The 19,271-nt window shown below is 39.0% G+C and overlaps 1 protein-coding gene across 4 annotated transcripts; it reads left to right on the top strand.

Annotated features, from left to right (window-relative positions):
* Nucleotides 1-439: 439 nt before the first annotated feature.
* Nucleotides 440-19,271, top strand: CCNJL (cyclin J like). Of its 4 annotated transcripts, none has more exons than XM_081937231.1 (7): nt 440-506; nt 944-1,017; nt 1,748-1,858; nt 9,255-9,465; nt 13,204-13,503; nt 15,096-15,255; nt 17,052-19,271. In XM_081937231.1, the coding sequence occupies exons 3-7, from the start codon at nt 1,781-1,783 to the stop codon at nt 17,503-17,505; spliced, it is 1,203 nt and encodes a 400-aa protein (XP_081793357.1). In that variant the 5' UTR covers nt 440-506; nt 944-1,017; nt 1,748-1,780; the 3' UTR covers nt 17,506-19,271. The 4 variants fall into 4 exon arrangements, with proteins under 4 accessions (XP_081793357.1, XP_081793356.1, XP_081793358.1 ...); XM_081937230.1 differs by lacking the exon at nt 440-506 and adding an exon at nt 655-697; XM_081937232.1 differs by lacking the exon at nt 440-506 and adding an exon at nt 724-729.

Below are 19,271 nucleotides of genomic sequence, written 5' to 3'. Positions count from 1 at the left end.
TTTGCAGGCTAAATTGTATGAAGTTTCCACAAGCTTGTCCATATTCTGGAATTTTTAAGAGCACTTTGCTCCAGTTTCTTTACACAACAACTCAGGTTAATTGGCCAGATCGATTCCCATAAAAATCCTTCTTTATCATAGCAGCTTGTTTCAGTAAACGGGCATATTGTAAATCCATATTAATTAAATATCCCCCAGTGCTGTCACACCTGTTAAGATAAAGGGGCGTCGAAAGCAATGCTATGCAACGAAATGCCAAAGCAGAGCTGATCAAAGCAAAGGCAAAACTCAGGGTGGGGATAACGAAACTGAGCAAGCATCCCCTCCCCTGTAGTTAAGAGGAACGATAATTCCATTATCCTCCCACTACTCAATGAATAGCAGCTGAGAGGGGCAGGAGGGGAGCCATTATTCTTATTCAAGCTCAAGAGGGCAGGACCCAATGTTTTGATAACGCTCTATCTAAATCCCTTAGAAATGGAGAATGGCGCCAACAATGGACTGAGGTACAGCGACAGAACCGCCCAGGCAGCTTCAGGGCACATATGAAAAAAAGGCAGCCGCGAACAAATGAGCCCCTCGGGCGCGCAGCCAATCCAGCGCTCGCCCGAAGCCCAGCAATTAAAAAAAAAGGAGGGGGGGAAGTGTAGGCAGAGGAAGCGGGGAAGGACTACAAGGTCCAGAGGCCCAGTGGGCGGTAGGTGTGCGCGTGCGTAATATAGAAAGCCGGTGTGTATGTAACCTCCAGTGAATTAGGTCGTTTCTTCAAGTCGGAGCCGAGAATTGGGGCGCGGGGTGGTCTGGAGGCGGGGAGACATCCTCTTTCCCTCCGCCTTGCACCCCTGGGACATGCAACCAATTGCTGATCTTCCCTGCTGGGATTAGCACGGGGGGGCAGACGGGGGTGCAATTTGATTCTCCCTTCCCTTTCTCGGGGTTGCAGGATTTTTCCTTGCAAGAAGTCGTCGGATTCAGGAAAAGGACAAAGGCTGTCGCTTTTGCGGGCGATCGGCAAAGGTAACGCTAACGCGGGGTTCGCGGGCGGCAGCTTGTCAGAGGTTTCAGTCCGCGGAGTTCTGAAAAGTTTCGTGCCACTTGTGCTTGCTAAAGAGAGGGAGGAGGGAGATTGAAATCAGCCCGGGAAAATGCTTCTCTTGATTCTCGGCAATCTCAAAATCAGATGGGGCGGGGAAGCGAGTTGGATCTGAAAGTCGCCGTTTGTAATCGGGTTATCGGAGGATCTCGGGTTTTGTTGCAAAAAAAAAAAAAAAAAGCCGGCCCGCCGGGAAGTCGGTGCCGTCTCCCCCAACACAGGCCGAAAGAAAAGTGGGCGTGAGTCGGAGATCGATAATGACTTGTATTCCAATCAGTGCCTCTTCTTTGCTCTTGTTTTGAGCAAGAACAGAGCGACAGGTAACGTGCTGAGAAGATGACTTGGATGTTGGCCAAGAGGGCTTGCAACTCTTTTGCACAGATTCAAATCTGAAAGAGGCATCCAGGTGTAGAGGACGTTTAATGGATTGAATTATTTTCATGCTGGGGAGCGGAATTATATAGCTAAATTTGCAGCCATCAACTGTATCTCTTTAAGCTGTACCTACATATCCCTAATTTTACATCGCAATATGTTTTAGGCTCCTTTTTTATATACAAAGGAGTAGGTGGGATTGTTGAAAAACAGTGGATGAAGTTTACTTATGTCCATATTTCATTTGCTAATTCACTTTGATTTCTGCCTACTTTGCAGGGGCTGCCTGTTTCACTAGACGCTTTTCCTTGGATGAGAAGTCTAAGGATGGAACAGCCATGGTGGAAAGGAGACCTTGCAGCTGACGTTCATCAGACACTAAGACTGAAGGTTAGATTAGACGACTGCTTCCTTTTCTCTATCTATCCTTTACTGTTGCTACAATTCAAAACAGGTACAACCGGCTGTTCAGTTGTCCTTCCAAATAAAGACTCAAGCAACTGGAAGTATTTTTTTTATAACTGAAATTAAACGAAGCTACTAAGAGCTGAACATACATGGCAACTACTTTATTTAGGAAAGATCTGTTTGTAACAAATAGATAATAAATTGTTCTTAAGCAGATGTATTTAATGTAGTAAGGAAGATGACCTTGGCAGAGAGAATGCAAGAGGCAAGGAAGAAGCCGAGGCAGCAGGGAAGGAGAAAGGTGGTTGGTTATAATTTTAAAAAACTTGGAAGTCCATTTATTTGTCTGTTGTGTTACCTTCCCCATCCCCGCCTCAGGCCTTGCATATCTTTCTCAAGGACACCTTATGTTCTACACATTTCTCAGCTGCAATCCAGCTGGCTGGATCTGCTATGAATACAGCTGAAAAAAAATAGACCTGATAAAATGGAGATTGTTCTCCTTCCCCCTCCCCCTTTTGAATATGGCCAAGGTCAAACCCACTTCCTCTCTTTGCCTAATCCCATCAGCCAAATTGACCTTTTCTGCCTCCTGAAAGTGGATTTGCCTAACAATAGAACTAACTCCAAGGAGGTGCAGAGACCTGGGCAACTTCCCCAAACCAGCCAACCAATCAGATCCCCAGGGTTTCCTGTCTTGAATTAAAATCTTTCAAAATGTTGTCTATTGTTTAGGGTTCATCTTTCTTCTAAAGCAAGCACCCCAATGATCATTGCAGTAGACGTGGCTCTTCAGAGCTGTACTTCTTCCTTTGGCAAAACTCCACAGCAGTTATATAATTGCCATTACCATGACATCCATTAAATCATGGATAGCATGACTTCTTGAAGTTGTTAGTATAATTATTTCAAAGAATGTGATAAACATGCATCTGGGGCTTTATTTATCTTATGTTCTTCAACTAGTTCAGGGGTGTCCAAACTTGGGAACTTTAAGACTTGTGGACTTACATGGCTGGCTGGGGAATTCTGGGAGTTGAAGTCCACAAGTCTTAAAGTTCCCAAGTTTGGACACCCCTGAACTAGGGGATATATGGATGAAGGCTCTTCTTTAAGTACATTTATGTTTTCTTCTGAGTAAATATGGAAAGAATTGCTTTCCGTGGGAAAATGATACATTTTAGTACTCTCTTAATGACCATAATTGGAACCAGCAACTTGGTTGCTAAGTGGAAAATTGCGTGAATGTGACAGATCTCCTGCCACTTCTCATTGTCATTAAGTGAGTCAAACTAGTCATTGATTGCATCATCAAGTAACCATGATTTGTGATTTTATTTCTGTGTTCTCCATGAACTCTGGTTTTCAGGAGCTAATTGTGAAGCACGGGAATGGTGATCCTGAGACCGTAGGATGCTGCAACTATTGTATATGCACACCAGTTGCAAAGTGCCTGAATGGCAATTGCTGTGATAGTTGTAAATGTGAGGATTGGTCACATATTTGGGGTGGGGGTGGGGGGGTTACAGCATTGTAATTTAGAACAGTTGCTAAACGAAGTTGGTAAGTAAGGATTACCTTACTAAAAATAAAGCTGCCATTATTATTATTATTATTATTATTATTATTATTATTATTATTATTATTATTATTATTATTATTATTATTCCAAGCTGCCATCTGCTGCATGCCCACATTATGCAGTCCAAATCCGGTACCCATAACTTGATATTTTTCCTCCTTTCTAAAAGCAAAATGTAACTTAAACACGTGAACAGATGATTAATAATTCAGACAGTTTTATCTTGCAATGTACTCTCTGAGATGGAAATACTTTTTAAAAGCTATGGATAGATGTAGTATAGGTGTAGGAGATACATTCTTTGCACTAATTCAGGAGCCAATTTTGAGGCCCGGGCTATAAGTGATCACTGGTACATCTGCAACAAAATCAATTAGGCTACAACATAGCATCATTACTTGGGGTCAAATCTTGTTGATTCTTGGCTTGGTTATTTTCTGAGTTGATCCATCAAACAGAGAAAGGTCCTTACTCAAGCTACTGTAGTCCTGGAGGTAAGCAATCTTCTCTTAACACAGCTGGATTTACTTCTCTGATTTGGAATCCACTGAATGAAAGATGACTTTTTTTAATCTATTATATACCTCCTACAATTGTAAAGATTCCTGAGAAGAGTCCCTGATACTGCATAACAGATATTCCTTTTAGCACTGAATAATTCTCTGGTGGTTTTTAACTATTTTCTGCACTATTATGGCTTTGGTATGGAGATTTGTATTTCAGCAATATTCAGAATTATGTCTGTTAAGTAGCCTACTACTACATTTCATGAGAAAAGGACCTTTGGCATTTAAAAAAAATCTAGCTGTGTTTTTCAGCACACTGCATGAAAAACAGAAACTGGTTTATGTTTCACAATTATGATGAACAAACTGTGTGACAGGTGTGTTTTTGAAAGCACACATGGCCATAGGTTGCACATTTTTTAGCTTCTTTTGATTAGGCTATCCCTTTGTTCATTGTGTTGCCAATAATGCATATGTTAGCTTTTTCAAAGAAAAAAAATGCAAAAAAAAGTAAGCATGAGTTTTATATGCTTTGAACATATGATAGAACAGAGCTCTTTCCTATTTGCATCATTCAGTAACATAACGTGACTTGTAATAAGAAACAGTCAACGCTTAGAATCTCCTAAGAGGTTTTATTTCTCTAAATATTTACTTTGGTATATTCTAATGTTGTCTTCTGTCTCTTCTTCTGAGCAGGCTATTTAATTTTCTCTTAAATTATTCCTCCCCTACCCCTAGAGGATACTAGATTATTTTCAAAAGACCATTTCATTCTCGATTTTTTTTTCCTTATTGGCTATAAACCACAATAAATTAACAGCTAATGATGAGGATCTTGCCATAAGAGAATGTTTTCCTAATTGTTTCCATGTGTATACAGAAAAATACCATGAATTAATGAACTCTGGTAGATCTGAGCCTGAGATTTTATTTATTTACAGTATCTCTGCCTCTGAAGATACTAAATAATTCCACTACACACCAATGCTGCTGCTAAGACCCATTTGCATTATTTTTATGTCCCACACCCTTTTGGATATACTTCAAGTACTTGGGTTGTGAATGTGCTCATACTTTGTGTCAGAGATCTCCAGTTTCCATAATTTCCTAGGACAGAGATATAAAAACTCTAGAATGGCCCCAAAACTTTGTTTCACCCAGAAAGGTTGACACCAAATTATAATTTCTTATGAGATAGAAGAATATTATTCATAGAAAGTAACATCAACTGTATGTTTATTCTTATTTTAATTTATTTATTAATTTAGACCACATTTATTTATTTTTTACTGACTCCAACGTTTGACGTGCAGGGTCTGGTACATCACATCAAAGCAAGTAGAAATCTTAGTATAAAACTGATTGTGTACCTCTGCTTTGTGGAGTTGGCACCTCTGGAGCCTGCTAGATAGAAGAAACAGATTTCTTATGTTTCCTCTCCCCTCTTCCCCCCTCCCCAGCCCAAATGTTCTCCTTGACTTTTCAGTGCCTGATTGGTGAAAGATAACACTGTGTTTTCACAAAGCCTGAAAGACAGTTGTTAATACTGATAACAGTTTTGAAGGATTTGTGTTGTGATTGCTCCTCCCAGTTATGTCTAGTGAGTGGTGAGATCTGATCTAATTGGAAAAATTAACATTACCTAGGCAGAAGCAGCCCTTTGGCTAGAAATTTCTATAGGCTGGTGGTTGTAGGTGTTAACCTATTTGCATAGACTGAAACATACTGCAACTCAGACTGGGTTTCAAAGCTGGGTTTTTTCCTTCTAATTTTTATATGTAATGAAACATTTTCCTTTCAGTGTTTAACTGTACACATGATGTCTTATTGTTGGATATTAACCATACGCCTTCTAGTTAATATAAAATATTTTCAGCAGTCAAGAATAGTTCAATTAAGCTGGTTTATTGCTAAAAGCATTTGCACGGGAATTTTCTCAACTAAATATCAGCATCTGATTAGAGTTACATAAGGGTCAACGGCATTCGAGGAGATTTGGGCCTTGTGGCTACATAGGGATTTTAGGCTGATCCCTCTTTTCATACTGCCCCCCGGGTTCTGTGTCTCATATAGCAGGACCCCAGATCTTAAGGGTATACCCTGGCATTAATATACGCTGAGGCTGGAGCTCAATATTTATGAAAGTAGCGATCAATAGTTGTTATTCGCCTTAGAACAGGGGTGTCCAAACTTGGGAACTTTAAGACTTGTGGACTTCAACTCCCAGAATTCCCCAGCCGGCCGGCCAGCTGGGGAATTCTGGGAGTTGAAGTCCACAAGTCTTAAAGTTCCCAAGTTTGGACACCCCTGCCTTAGAAGAAAATATCCAAGGAAGTGCCCATGGCTCTGTGCTGGTCTCTATGTCATATAGCATTTTTGTCAATGGTTTAGATAGGGAATTGATGGGACATTTATAAAATTTGCAACTGGCACAAAACTGCGAGGTGTGGCTGATATTTTAGTTGAATGAGAGGAAGTTCCAGAAACTCCAGACAAGCTTTTGAACTGTATGCTAAAATGAAATCAGTGGAATTTAACAGAGAATTATCATGTTCTATATTGGGTAGGAAATAGATACATATAAGATGATGGAGATCTGACTTGGCCATAAAACTTGTGAAAAGTAATTAAATATGAATCAGTAGTGTGCTGCAAATTAAAATGGTGTTGTGGGGTACATTAACCAGCCAAAAAAATCATAGTGGGAAGTACTTTTTTCAACTTTATAATGCCTGATCAGATTTCATATGGAGTAGTGTATCCTGTTCTACACGCTGCAGTTTAAAAACAACAGGGCCAAATGGAGCAAAAGGTGAGTAATGTTAGAGAAGAAATAACAGAGACCCAAAAGCTGTCACTTAGATGAATGAGTAGATGTTTGTTGTTGAAAAAGTCAGGATTAAAAGTGCAGTGTAGTTTATTAAAATTAGGGAAAGCAAATTCAGGCTAGACAGTAGGAGAAACTTTGAACTGTACAAGCTCTCAGTGGGAACAGGCTGTCAAATAAAGTTATGAGGTCTCCTTCCCTTGAGGTCTTCAGATAGGCTGCATGGTCATCTCTCACAGATGCTCCAGTGGATACTACACTAAACAGTGGAGATGCTTAGAGTATCTCCAGGATTTCCAACTCTTTGATTCTGTGATTCTTTGTGGAGTATGCTAAACCAATCAGTAATTAAATTGTACTAGTATTTTAGTGTTAGTGCAAAATTGAAGTGTCTTCTCTGTCTGGTAGCATTATATATCACATCTATATGGTTGGCATTTCAAAAAATCAAAGCAATGAACTTCATTGCCCTTCTTAAGTTCTGCTCCCTTGACGATGGATAAATGTGGCTTTTAAAGTATAGAATAGGTATTTTATAGAATACCTGCTTGCCTGCCTACTAAATATGACGAAGATGTAGTTTTCTGAGGATTTGTATCCAGTTTTATTTTCCAGCCAACTCAGAAACTGCAAAATATTCTGTCTTTGAAAGGAATGTTGATTTGGTTTTGCTTCTTGAACAAAGACTTGTGGGAACATCTAATCCTGTTTGTAAATGCACCTGGTACATCCCGGTAGATAATTGAGCATATATACCTGGGGAAATCAGGTCTTCTTTACCATGGTATAAATATTTACTTGTGATCCTTTAAGAGATTTTATCAAGTCTTTACAAACAAAGCAACTTGACCATTTTAGTCCATTTTTTAAAAGAAAACTGAACAAAGTGAAGTAGAACATATCTGGACCTGGATTTTAAATTTCAGGACTTAGTATCAATAACATTTTTTGCAAACTAGTATATAGAATTTCTCAAAGGTGTTAAATTGTTTTGTTCCATTTTGATGGCAGTGCACTGAAGACCTATCGGGGAGACCTCTGCTTTTGTTATATCGTCCATGCCCCCCACAAACTTAGAGTGAAAGTTGGGAAGAGACATTGAAGCTTCACCCAGTTGTCTTCTCTGATCAGAATGCTAATGGCATGGTTTTGGGCTGCATTGTTCCTTGGCAAAATTAACTGCTTGAGTGCAGCTAGCTCTTCCAGCATAAACAGTGACCATCACAGCATGCACTGGTTCTAGAAACTTGAGTTATTTGTGAACTGGATGAATATCTAATCTTTTCCCTCTCCTGTTAGTTGGAAAGGTTGGGGAAAATCATCAAGCTTGTCTTTCGAGGGAGATTAAATCACATACCTTCACAGACACCTTCCAGACTCTTGCTCCTGCTTCAAAAGTGTAGACAAGTCAATTACATTTACATAATTCATTCTTTTGCTCCCAGGCATTGAATTATTGAAGCAAATGCATCTAAATTTTAAAAGCACAAGTTGCATTGCCAAGAGTATTGTTAATGTAAAGCTGCTTTCTATTCTGACTTTGCTTCTTGAATTCCACAAAGGTGATGGGGAATTCACTTAAAACAAGGAACATCCTACGTAGTGTTTTTTGTTCTTATATTCAGTTGGTTAGATAAATTGTTATGCATCATTTATCTAACCGACTGAATATAAGAATAAAAAGCACTATTCTAGGATGTTGTTTCCTTTAAGTAAATCTCCCATTACCTTTGCCTTCACCCCTGTCTTCAAATATACAGAAGAGTATTCTTTTGTGAAGATTCTATAGTAACAACGACAATCTCCTTAGTCAGTAGCAGTCTTTCTCACCTTTTTTTTTTAATCTTGGAGGAAGCCGTGACATAATTTTCAGGTCTTAAGGAACACCTGCCTAAAAATATGAAAAACCTCACAATACAAGTCATTTCTACCACGTTTATGACCTTTACAACAACAGCAAAGTAGCAGGTCAGCCATCAAATTGTATTATTGGAAAATTTCCTTCTTTATGAGCTACAGTTTGAAAAACTTTGTTTATTTGGTCTATCATGATTTCTCGTAGAACCTCAGTTGAAAAAAAAGAATCCAGAGCCTGGTTTTCATAGGTCAGGATAATCAAATGTCACTGTTAGCATAAGATTTTGCAAATAATGAGTCTTCATCAGAAATGTGATTAAGTATTTAGCTTAATATCCAACGTAACAGCTGTTGGGATTTTTTTTAACGATCTCTCTCCATAGACAAGTTTCTTTATTTCTTAGAATACGAACAATTTGTATAAATTTAATTGCTTTTCCATACCAAATTATCCGGGCGGAATGGTGGATGGGACCATTTTGTATTCCTGTGGTGGTTATCTACTTGCCAGAACAGGTGGTGCAATGGTGATCTGGATGTTCTCTTTACTGAAATGGATATTCCCCTTTTCTTTCCCTCCCACCCTTGTTTGTGTTGCCATAGGAGTTGAAACTGCCGGTCTACAAGGCTCATTCTCCGCAAATCGAAAGACGGCGCTATTTTGCTCACCTCCTTACCGTCCTCAGCAACCATTGCCAACTTTGTCCCACAGCTCGGCACCTTGCTGTCTACTTGCTGGACATTTTTATGGATCGCTATGATGTTACTGTGAAGCAGTTATATGTCGTTTCAATTGCATGTCTTCTCCTTGCAAGTAAGTCACCTTACCTGATAATACAGAAATCATGCAATTTGAGTTGGGTGGGGAAGGGTCTTTCTCAAGTAAAAGCACAGAGAAAGCCACTGTAAACCGTGCAATATAATGCATCAAGAGACGATCGCTTTTAAGACAGCATTTCAGTAATCTTTGGGCTTGAATTTTTTTAGTGATATCTTCAGCTTCTTGTTGTGCAGAAATAATTGTTCAAATTACAGGTAGTCCTTGACCACCCATTTAGTGACTGTTCAAAGTTACAACGGCGCTGCAAAACGTGTCTTAAGACCAGTTTTCATACTTATGCCCATTGCAGCATTCCCATGATCACATGATCAGAGTGGGTGCTTGGCAACTGGCATGTATTTATGACGGTTGTAGTGTCCTGGGGTCATGTAAATCGCCTTTTGCAATCTTCTAACATGCAAAATCAATGGGGAACCAGTTTCATTTAATAACCGAGTTACTCAGAACTGCAACGATTCACTTATCAACTGTTGCACAAGAAGTAAAATGGCAAAACTCAGCTGTCTTGCTTGGCAATAGACATTTTGGGCTCAATTGTGGTCGTAAGTCAAGGACAACCTGTACAGTCCAGAACAACAGAACAATGCTAAAGTAAGTTGTGTGTTCAGTGTGGTGGCCTTTAGATAGTCTAGTAATGACATGAAAGCGGTTTTTACCCAGTACATTGCTATGATATTGGAAGACCAAAAGTAGAAGCTAAGCTAGCCTTGTATTTGTGGCGGAAAATCTCCCAGACCCTTTAACCATTGAACATCCTGTCTGGTGCTGCTGGAAATTGTAGTTCAGCCTCCACCTGCTTCTCCGTGGCTTGTCTAACTCTGTAACGCATCCTTAGAAGTCTTTAAAGGTAATGCAGACCTTTTAACGGATTGTCTAAGCAAACGTATTTCAATATTGCCACAGATTTTTTTTTCAGGTTGTTAATTCCTTGTTGGAAAGCTGTCATGGTCCTAAACAAATGAAATGCACACAAAACCTTTTTGAGCAGCCTTTTTAAGGAGAGTGTGACCTATTGGTGCAGTTAGATTCCAAAAGACCAATCTGAAAGGGGGAAGATAAGCAGCAGCTAATAAAACAACCAAAACAAGAGAAGGAATCAGTGTGTCTCCTACTATTCATTGTCCATCCTTTGTACTCTGCTCCCTCAGAATGTTGATTTTGAACCCACAAGCTAGAAAAATGCTGATTGCAAATGCATGAAACTTAAGGAAGGAGAAGGGAAAAAATCACATTTATAATTTTTATGAATATAGAATAGGATCAGAGTTTTTGACATTCATACTTGTTACAGTATCAGTAATCCTCTGGTGAGGACTGATTCCTTTCTTAAGAAACCAGAATTCTAGCTTGTCAGGAATGTACAAGCTTTAGTGCACTCTGGACTTTCGGACAAAACTATCCAGCTTTCTCCTGATGTTCTGAATATGGAAATGGGATATTTCATCTGTATTATTAGCTCATTAGCTAATTCTGAAACATGGATGAAGTGCTTGTGGGGGGACTCTACAACAAAAAGGAACAACCGGAAGATTAGAAGCCATGACCAGTTATCTAGAGTTGCCCATTCTGGGCTCCATGTGTCTGAGCATCTATTAGATACAGCAAAGAAGTCGAAATATGCTAAATCTTTACTCCCATCTGGTGATTGTTTGCAGAGCAGTTCTAATGCAGGTAGTGCTCAACTTACAACCATGGCTGTTTGAAGATACAACGGCATTGAAAACAGTGACTTGTGACCATTTTTCACATTTATGACCACTGTAGCATGCCCCTGGCCACATGATTTATATTCAAATGTTTGACAACTGATTTACATTTACGATGGTTGCAGTGTCCTGGAGTCCTGTGATCCCCTTCTGACGAGCAATGTCAATGGATAAATCACATTCCCCCACCCTGTTTCCCTGAAAATAAGACCTCCCTGGATAATAAGCCCAATTAGGCTTTAGAGCGCATACGCTAAAGTAAGCCCTCCCCAGAAAAACTGCAACACAGCAGCAGCCATGAGGTGATCACTTTTGCTGCCTCCTGCACCTCAAAGATAATAAGACCTCCCCAAAAATAAGGCCAAGCGCTTATTTCGGGGGTCAAAAGAAAATAAAACCCTGTCTTATTTTCAGGGAAACATAGTAACAACCATGCTACTAATTTAACAACTGTAGTCATTCACTTAACAAAGGTGACAAGAAAAGTTGTAAAATGGGGCAAAACTCAACAAATTTCTCACCTAGCAACATAAATTTTGGGCTCAGTTGTGGTCGAACGTTGAGGACTACCGGTATTCCTAAATTATTTCGGTCATACCTGATAAATTTGAAAGCATTGTGTGTAAGTGTTTTTCAGCCTTAGCAATTTTAAAGAAGTATAGACTTCAGTTCTCAAAATTCTCCAGCCATCAGGAATGCTGGCTGGAAAATTGTGGGAGTTGAAGTCACAACCCTAAAATTACTCAGGTTGAAGAATACTATTCAATATCAGTATAATTATAAAAAAAACCAGAAGCATTGCTTAATGCATTTGCAGCCAATACATCACATTTAAATAATTTGCATGTGGTATTGCTTATAAAAGTTATGTACTGCACAGTATTAAATTATCCTAGCTTTGGAAAACCTTGAGGAAACAGTCTGTTGTCCTAGACTAATTGGTATGTGGGCAATCCTACAGGTAAAGAGTGGTTCTAAAACAATGTTTTAAAACAAATCCTGCATTTTTGTGCTAGCCACCAGCTTCAGTTTTGAATTATAAATTGGTCAAAATTAGTTTATCTTGGTTTTTATTGTAATTGGTTAGATAGAATGGAAATTTGGTAAATGCTTGATTACATTTAAAAAATTTCTTTTTGGGTGGTATCTTTTTTATCTATTCAGCATATCTTTATTTAAACAGGATTACTTTTGAGGCTTGGGAAGGTTTTTACTATCCCCTCTTTTTCCCCCATGAAAGATGGATGGATGCAGATGCTCTATTGCAGGGGTGTCCAAACTTGGGAAATTTAAGACTTGTGGACTTCAACTCCCAGAATTCCCCAGCCAGCTGGCTGGGGAATTCTGGGAGTTGAAGTCCACAAGTCTTAAAGTTCCCAAGTTTGGACACCCCTGCTCTATTGTTTTCCCATGAAGGACTTTGAGGATATATGCAGATGCTTTACTGTTAAATCTTCTCTCTCCACCCCATATTTTTATGTTTTGTTGCTTTGATTTTTATAGAATGCAAAGTTTGGAAATTCTGAGGCAAACCTTACAGTGTATTTCATTTTAAATTCAGCGTTTCAAAGACATAAAGGCTAAATTTATAACTATTAGTGTTGCAATATTTAGACTAAATATTTCCAAATTCCTGCACAACTAAGTAAGAATGTTACGTCATTAAGCCTTTCTATTGGTTGCGTTTAGCTAGCATTAAAAAATGCGGCAAACCCCTATGTTGGTTCCTTCTCTTTCTTCCCTTTCGTGCTTCAGAGTTATCCATGATACTTGAATTTGAAACTGGGATTTGTCTAATGAGAAAAGGTCGAACATGCTCTTCGATCCGTCTTATGATTCCACAAATTCAGACATGATGGAACTGTGGTTGGTTTTCACAGCAGAAAAAAAAGTTCTCAGCCTCTTGCATGCATGAGGACTAACGAATCTATAGATGGCTTAAACATATAGTATGATGGTATATGATGGAGATTGAATCAATCTCCTTGTGTTCATCTTTCCTTAGGCAAATTTGAAGAGAAGGAGGATAAGGTACCCAAACTAGAACTGCTGAACAACTTTGCTTACATATGCAGCCTTAATCTAACGCTTACAAAAAAAGACCTGCTGAAGATGGAGCTGTTGCTCCTGGAGAGCTTCAATTGGAATCTCTGTCTGCCAACCCCAGCACACTACATTGACTATTACCTCTTCGCTTCTGTCAGTGAGGGTGACCTCCACAAAGGCTGGCCCATCACATCTGTCACCAAGTTCAGAGCCATCATGGAGAAATACTCTCACTCGTTCCTAGAAGCTTCACTGCAAGGTAATAATCGGATCTTGTTTAGGAGCATTTGAGGTGTACGAAGCTTCAGTGTAGCCTCATGATCATCATCATGAGGGCCAAAAGAAGGGGAAATGTTACCAGAAGGGATTAAGGCAGGGATCCTCCAAGCTGTTCAACCCATCAACCCCGTCATGAAATTTCAGACCGTTCATTGATCCCAAACAGTTATTGTATGGAAATAATTCTGCACATACTATTGAGTATTACCATGAATGATAATAATCATCTGGAGAGTCTCATCGAGCTTTCTGGGTCAATATTGACTTTGGAAAACCCTGATGAGGCGGAATAATATTTTTAAAAATATTTTTATTGAACATATTTCAACATTTGCACCACATGTAAATAATGTGGAATAATATTTAAAGCACATTTTTAAACAGGCGTGTGAGAATGGGAACGAAAATGCCACTAGGAGGCAGCGTTATGCCTCCAACCCTTTTAGAAAAACTCATCAATCCATGATTCAGCTCTATGATGGCAACTTTGCTGAATTTTGGTTCTTGGGTTGTTTTCAACTTAGAGGTAATGCAAGATTGAGGATAGTTAGAAGAAGAAGCTTTTCTCAGTTCTTCCTATGCTGTTAAAGGATGTAAAAGTGCCAAATGGTGATTTCTCGGTTATAAAGTATCAGCAGGGTGTGATCAGCTATATGTTTGCTGGACAATGAATTTTGTTGGTGGTATTCAAAGGACTCAACTCGCTAAGTCAGCTTATTCATTCTCCGGTGCAGCTATCCGCATCACATTATTTTCAATGTCCTGTGAAATGAGGGGGCAGAATTGCTAGGCATTGGGCAGCATATAAATTGAACACATTATTAGTGATTTCAACATTTTCCAATATTGCAAAGGAAAGTGAGAAGCTGTCAACTCCTTTTTTTTCCCCTCATCCTCCATAAAAGCAAAATTTAAAATTTCCAGCAGTCTGAACAGGGCACCACTCCATTGGAACTCAGGGAGAAGCTCCTGCAGACCTTCTCGTTTTTAACCTTCCTCCATTCAGCCAAGGGGTGGGGAGAGGATGGGCTTTGCAAAATAAGCACACATTCCTTGAGCAGCCCTGGCTCTGCAGGTCATTCTAGGAGCCTCATTGTTTCAACAGCATCAGAATTTGATTTAATTTTTAAGCATCCTCATGATCACAGTGTAAGAGGTCTAAAGCAGTGGTTCTCAATCTTCCCAATGCCGCGACCCTTTAATATAGTTCCTCATAACCCCAACCATAAAATTGGTGTCTCGGTTCCTAAGACCATTGAAAATATGTGTTTTCCGATGGTCTTAGGCGACCCCCGTGAAAGGGTCGTTCGACCCCCAAAGTGGTCCTGACTCAGAGGTTGAGAACCACTGGTCTAAAGGAAGCAGTAAAGTAAATGCCTATTTAAAAGCATCTTTCATATTGTGAGTTGCTACCTAGCACACTAAGAGATTTCAGTAACTTTCCATGATGTTCCCTGCAAACAGCCACGTCACCTCAGTATTAATCAGTTTTATCCCAAAGATAATTCTTTTTTAAACAGCAGTCTTACATGTTTGTTTCCTCTTTTCCCTACCCACCCACCCCTCTCCCAGATCATGTTTTTCTCTCTTTTCGGCCTTCTCTGGTTGCTGCTGCTTGCGTGGGTGCCTCCCGCATCTACCTTGAGATCTCTCCCCCGTGGACCATACAGCTTCAACTGCTGACATGTTATTCCTGGGAACATCTTGTTCCTTGCATTGAACTCATGCTTGGGTAAGTTTCAAAGTGAAGTAGACCATTGTCCTGAGCTTCCAATACAGTGTTATGCAACGGACAGGCGCCAAGCTTGAATTTAAAGTAGGCAGGAGTGGGTTCCTTGTCTATTGGCTGCTCATAAAAAGAGATTGTGTCTTTTTCTGGTCTTGAAAGGTAGTTGCACCAACCCAGGAAAATATGTGCAAGTTAGTTAAAAGGATTTGCTATTAGTAATGAATCTTCTTCAGTGACTTATGCATGCATTCAGAAATAAAATGTTGGTCTATAGAGAGGGGCTCTGTGGTTGCCCTGATCCAAGATTTTACCAAGTGACACCTCCTCTTGGATGATGTAGTTTCTGCTCCCCTTGTCCTAAGCCTTTGCAGTGTGTTAATATAATAGATGGTACTTTGTGTTCATATAATATATTCCTGCATAAATATTTGCCATATCAGCAAATTGACGGGCAACTTTTAAAATACACACCATCAACTCTGGTTCATTAGTTTCTCTTTCCTGAACTTGAAACAAGAGAATGTAAAAGGTATTCAGCTATAAAAGTACTGAAAACATAAAATGTTCAGGAATTTTAATTTCCCCCCAGCAGCATATGGGTTATTATGAGGAGGTTTATTTATTCGGCAACCAAGTTTCATATTTTTGTTTAAAAAAATATTGCATTTTAAATTATAAAAGGAAAAAACCCAAAAGGGACAAAGCACAAGATAAACACATTATTAAAAATATGTGACAAGTGCTTAAAATAAATAAATTAAAAAAATATGAACTATAAGAACAGTTGCAATTTTATATAATTATCTAATATTTATATTATACAGAATAAAATGTTTATATTATATGACAATCATGCTTTTTAAAATCTATTGTACTTTGCTAAGTGAGTCCCATATTTCATTATAGTTATCCATACAAAGTCTATGTCTATCAGCAATCCCCTCGGATAGCAAGTGTAGTTTGGTCTTGAATCCATTGAGTAAATGAGGCCATACATTTACCTTTCCAATGATGTAATATCAATCTTTTAATTGTAACATAGCACACAGAGTCCATTCATGTTGTCCAGTTGTCAGATTCTGTGTATTAGATATGTAATTCAAGAGAATACTATCCTCTGAAAATATTAGCTGTTTGTTGTACAGTCAAATTTATAAGTACTCCACTATTTTCTCATAAAACATAGTAAGTATAGGCCAATGGAAAAACATGTGTTTTTATCTCCAACATAGTGCTCTCCTAGACAGTTTTCTATACGAATGTAATTGAGTCCAATTATATTTTTGTTGTATAAGTAATAGTTTAAGGTCCACTGACACACGAGGTATAGAAGATAAGACACTCTCCCATTATCTAGGTAATGCAGGAATTTCAAACTCTGTAGTTTATTAATCTCTTAAAACCTGTATACATAATTGATTTATGGATAGCAAACAACATAGAATCTAACCGTAGTTTTAAAGATTTAAACCAGTTCTACTATCTTGGGTATCTGGGAAGCTGGAAATGTTTTTGTCCATTGTTGTTAACAATTATTGTAGCTATAAATATTGCCACTGACTTAAATCTGATACATGATATTTGCCAATAGAGGAGAATATTTGTAGCTCAGGGTTGCCATGAAGGGTCCTTGGTGCTCTCTGAGCTTGCTTGTTTTCTGGCAGATGTTTGATTACGCAAACTAGGTAACATCATCAGTGCTAGCTGATACTTGTTTCTCAGCACTGCCTAGGTTAATTAGTTTCACGTTTCTTTTCAAAACGTGGTTTGATTGTGTTTTTGATTTATTTTTCTCTTAGCAAAGTTCACAGTAAGGACCCCAGAAAAGATACACAGGAAAAGGATTCCCTGAGCCTGTCGCAACAGCAGCAGCAGCAGCAGCAGCAGCAAATTATGGAAAGCCTAAACCTCCAGACGCCAACTCAGGTGCTCTTCCAACAGCCACAGTACCACCCCCAGCCCTCAGCTGTCCTGCCACAGTTCTGTTCTCCGATACAGGATCTGTGCTCCGCTTATCGGGACTCCCTGCAAGCTCCTCGATCCAGTGGCCTCAGTTCAGGGAATAGTACGCTGAGTACTTATTCTGCCCTGCAGGAGAATTTCCAGCCTGTTTTGCAGACCGTGTCTCTCCAAAGGCCAATCACGATGCAGGTAGCCATTTCGACAGAATCCAGGCATTGCCTCTCATTGGTTTACGGCAGCAGCTACTTCAGCAGGCACCACTCATACACAGCAGGCTGTTTGGATGGCTGAGTGCCTATGTAAAAAGGGAGCCAGAGAGAGGCAGGAAGTTTTGCCAGGAAAAAAAAACACACAGGTTTGGCACACACAAACCAGATTACCCATGTCACTATCAGCAGGCTCTATGAAGAAATGGCTGGACAAAAAGCAGATCCAACTCACAAATGAATCTTGATTTCTCAGTACGTGTGCTCTGTAAGGAGGCAAGACTTTTAAGAGAAAAATGCAAAAAATATACCTCACCGTTTTCACACAGATTTACCAGGCTTCATTTTGAGGGAGGAAGACCTAGGAAAGCTTCTTCCATAAGACAAACCTTTGCTGTAAGGTAACTTCCCTGTGACACCTGTGTACAGTTGCTTCCCTGATGAGGTTTGTCAGATGGATGATTGTAGTTTTTAGCCCTGGAACCTTCTATTGATGATAAAAAGGCCAGTGCTTGTTGCACTCACCTTGATCTCTCTCTCTCTTTCTTTCTCTCTGGTGGAATACTTTATGAAGAAACTTCCTTGTTGCTTATTGGAAGATTCACACAGCAATATATTAAACATGAAAATAGGGAGATAAATACTTGGGAACTTTTTGAATACATTAGGTTAAGGACCATTTGAGTTTCATATGTATAGTATTTTTAATTGCCTTTTTAAAGTACCTCTAGATATTTGAGATGCTGCTGCCTTATGTCACAAACAGTCATTTGTTGAGAAAATATGGTTTACAAGTTATATCAGGGATTAATGTTTACTTGAAGTCCACTGTAAAGAAAAATAGTTAAATCCCTTAATTTTTGAGGGAACTGCTGCCTTTTATTATAGGATGTTAGGAATTGGCAATGTGACTTAGAAAAATAGAGAAAAATATACATAGAAGGACTCTTAAAAGAGAAAAGAACACTTAAAACGTTCAAGAATAAGGAATGCAAGGTTAATAGAAGGTGATCAAACAACTGAAAACTTGCATTCCTAAAAAGATACTAACTGGAATAATACTATAAATAACTATTGAGATAGGTTGCCATGCAAGTTATTTTCAAGGCAATACGTAAATCAACATGACAAAGTAAATAACAATTCACTTTGAATATTAGCATTTAAAGCAAGGAATGAACCACAATGATAAAGAAAGCTAATCTCTTTCTGCAAATGCTGTTCTAGCACCTTAACTTAGTCCTTTCTAGCTGGCCTCCAGAATTAGGAAGAACTGTAGGTTTGGAAAAGCGGGGAGGGGTTAACATTAGCAGAAAATAATTGATGGAAATGGGTGGGCTACAGTACCATGCCCCCACCACCGATTCTCTTCTAAAAATATAGATTTGACAACACATTGCCAGGTTTTGCCTTGCCCCAGTGCCCCAATATTTATATATAAACGTACTTTAGGATCATGGCCTTAAACAATTTTATATGATTACGTTTTGTACTAGACTTGTGTGGTTCCAATTTCAAGATATGTTGAAGGCATCTACTACTGTGTGAAGTTGCCACTTGATGTGGAGCTATTGTCACTGAATGACAGTATTTTTATGGAATGTTTCTCAGGATTGCAATAATACTATGTGCAATATGCTTTTATTCTATTGAATATCTAGAGTTTGTGTTGTTGAGGGTGCAGTGGTAAAATGTTATTTGTTCATTTTGCTTTAAGTTATAATTTTCAGAGAGAAAGTGAAGAAATTTTAACTGAAGAAGAGATTGCTGCTTTTAATGTAGGGGAAGAATGTTTCCTTTTTATTGAAAAGTCTGGTGATTCTCCTAAAGCAGGGGTGTCCAAACTTGGGA

This window comes from Natrix helvetica (genome assembly GCF_964273705.1).
Source record: "Natrix helvetica genome assembly, chromosome: 1".
NCBI classification, from domain to species: Eukaryota; Metazoa; Chordata; class Lepidosauria; order Squamata; family Natricidae; genus Natrix; species Natrix helvetica.
This window is presented reverse-complemented; position numbering and strand designations above follow the sequence as displayed.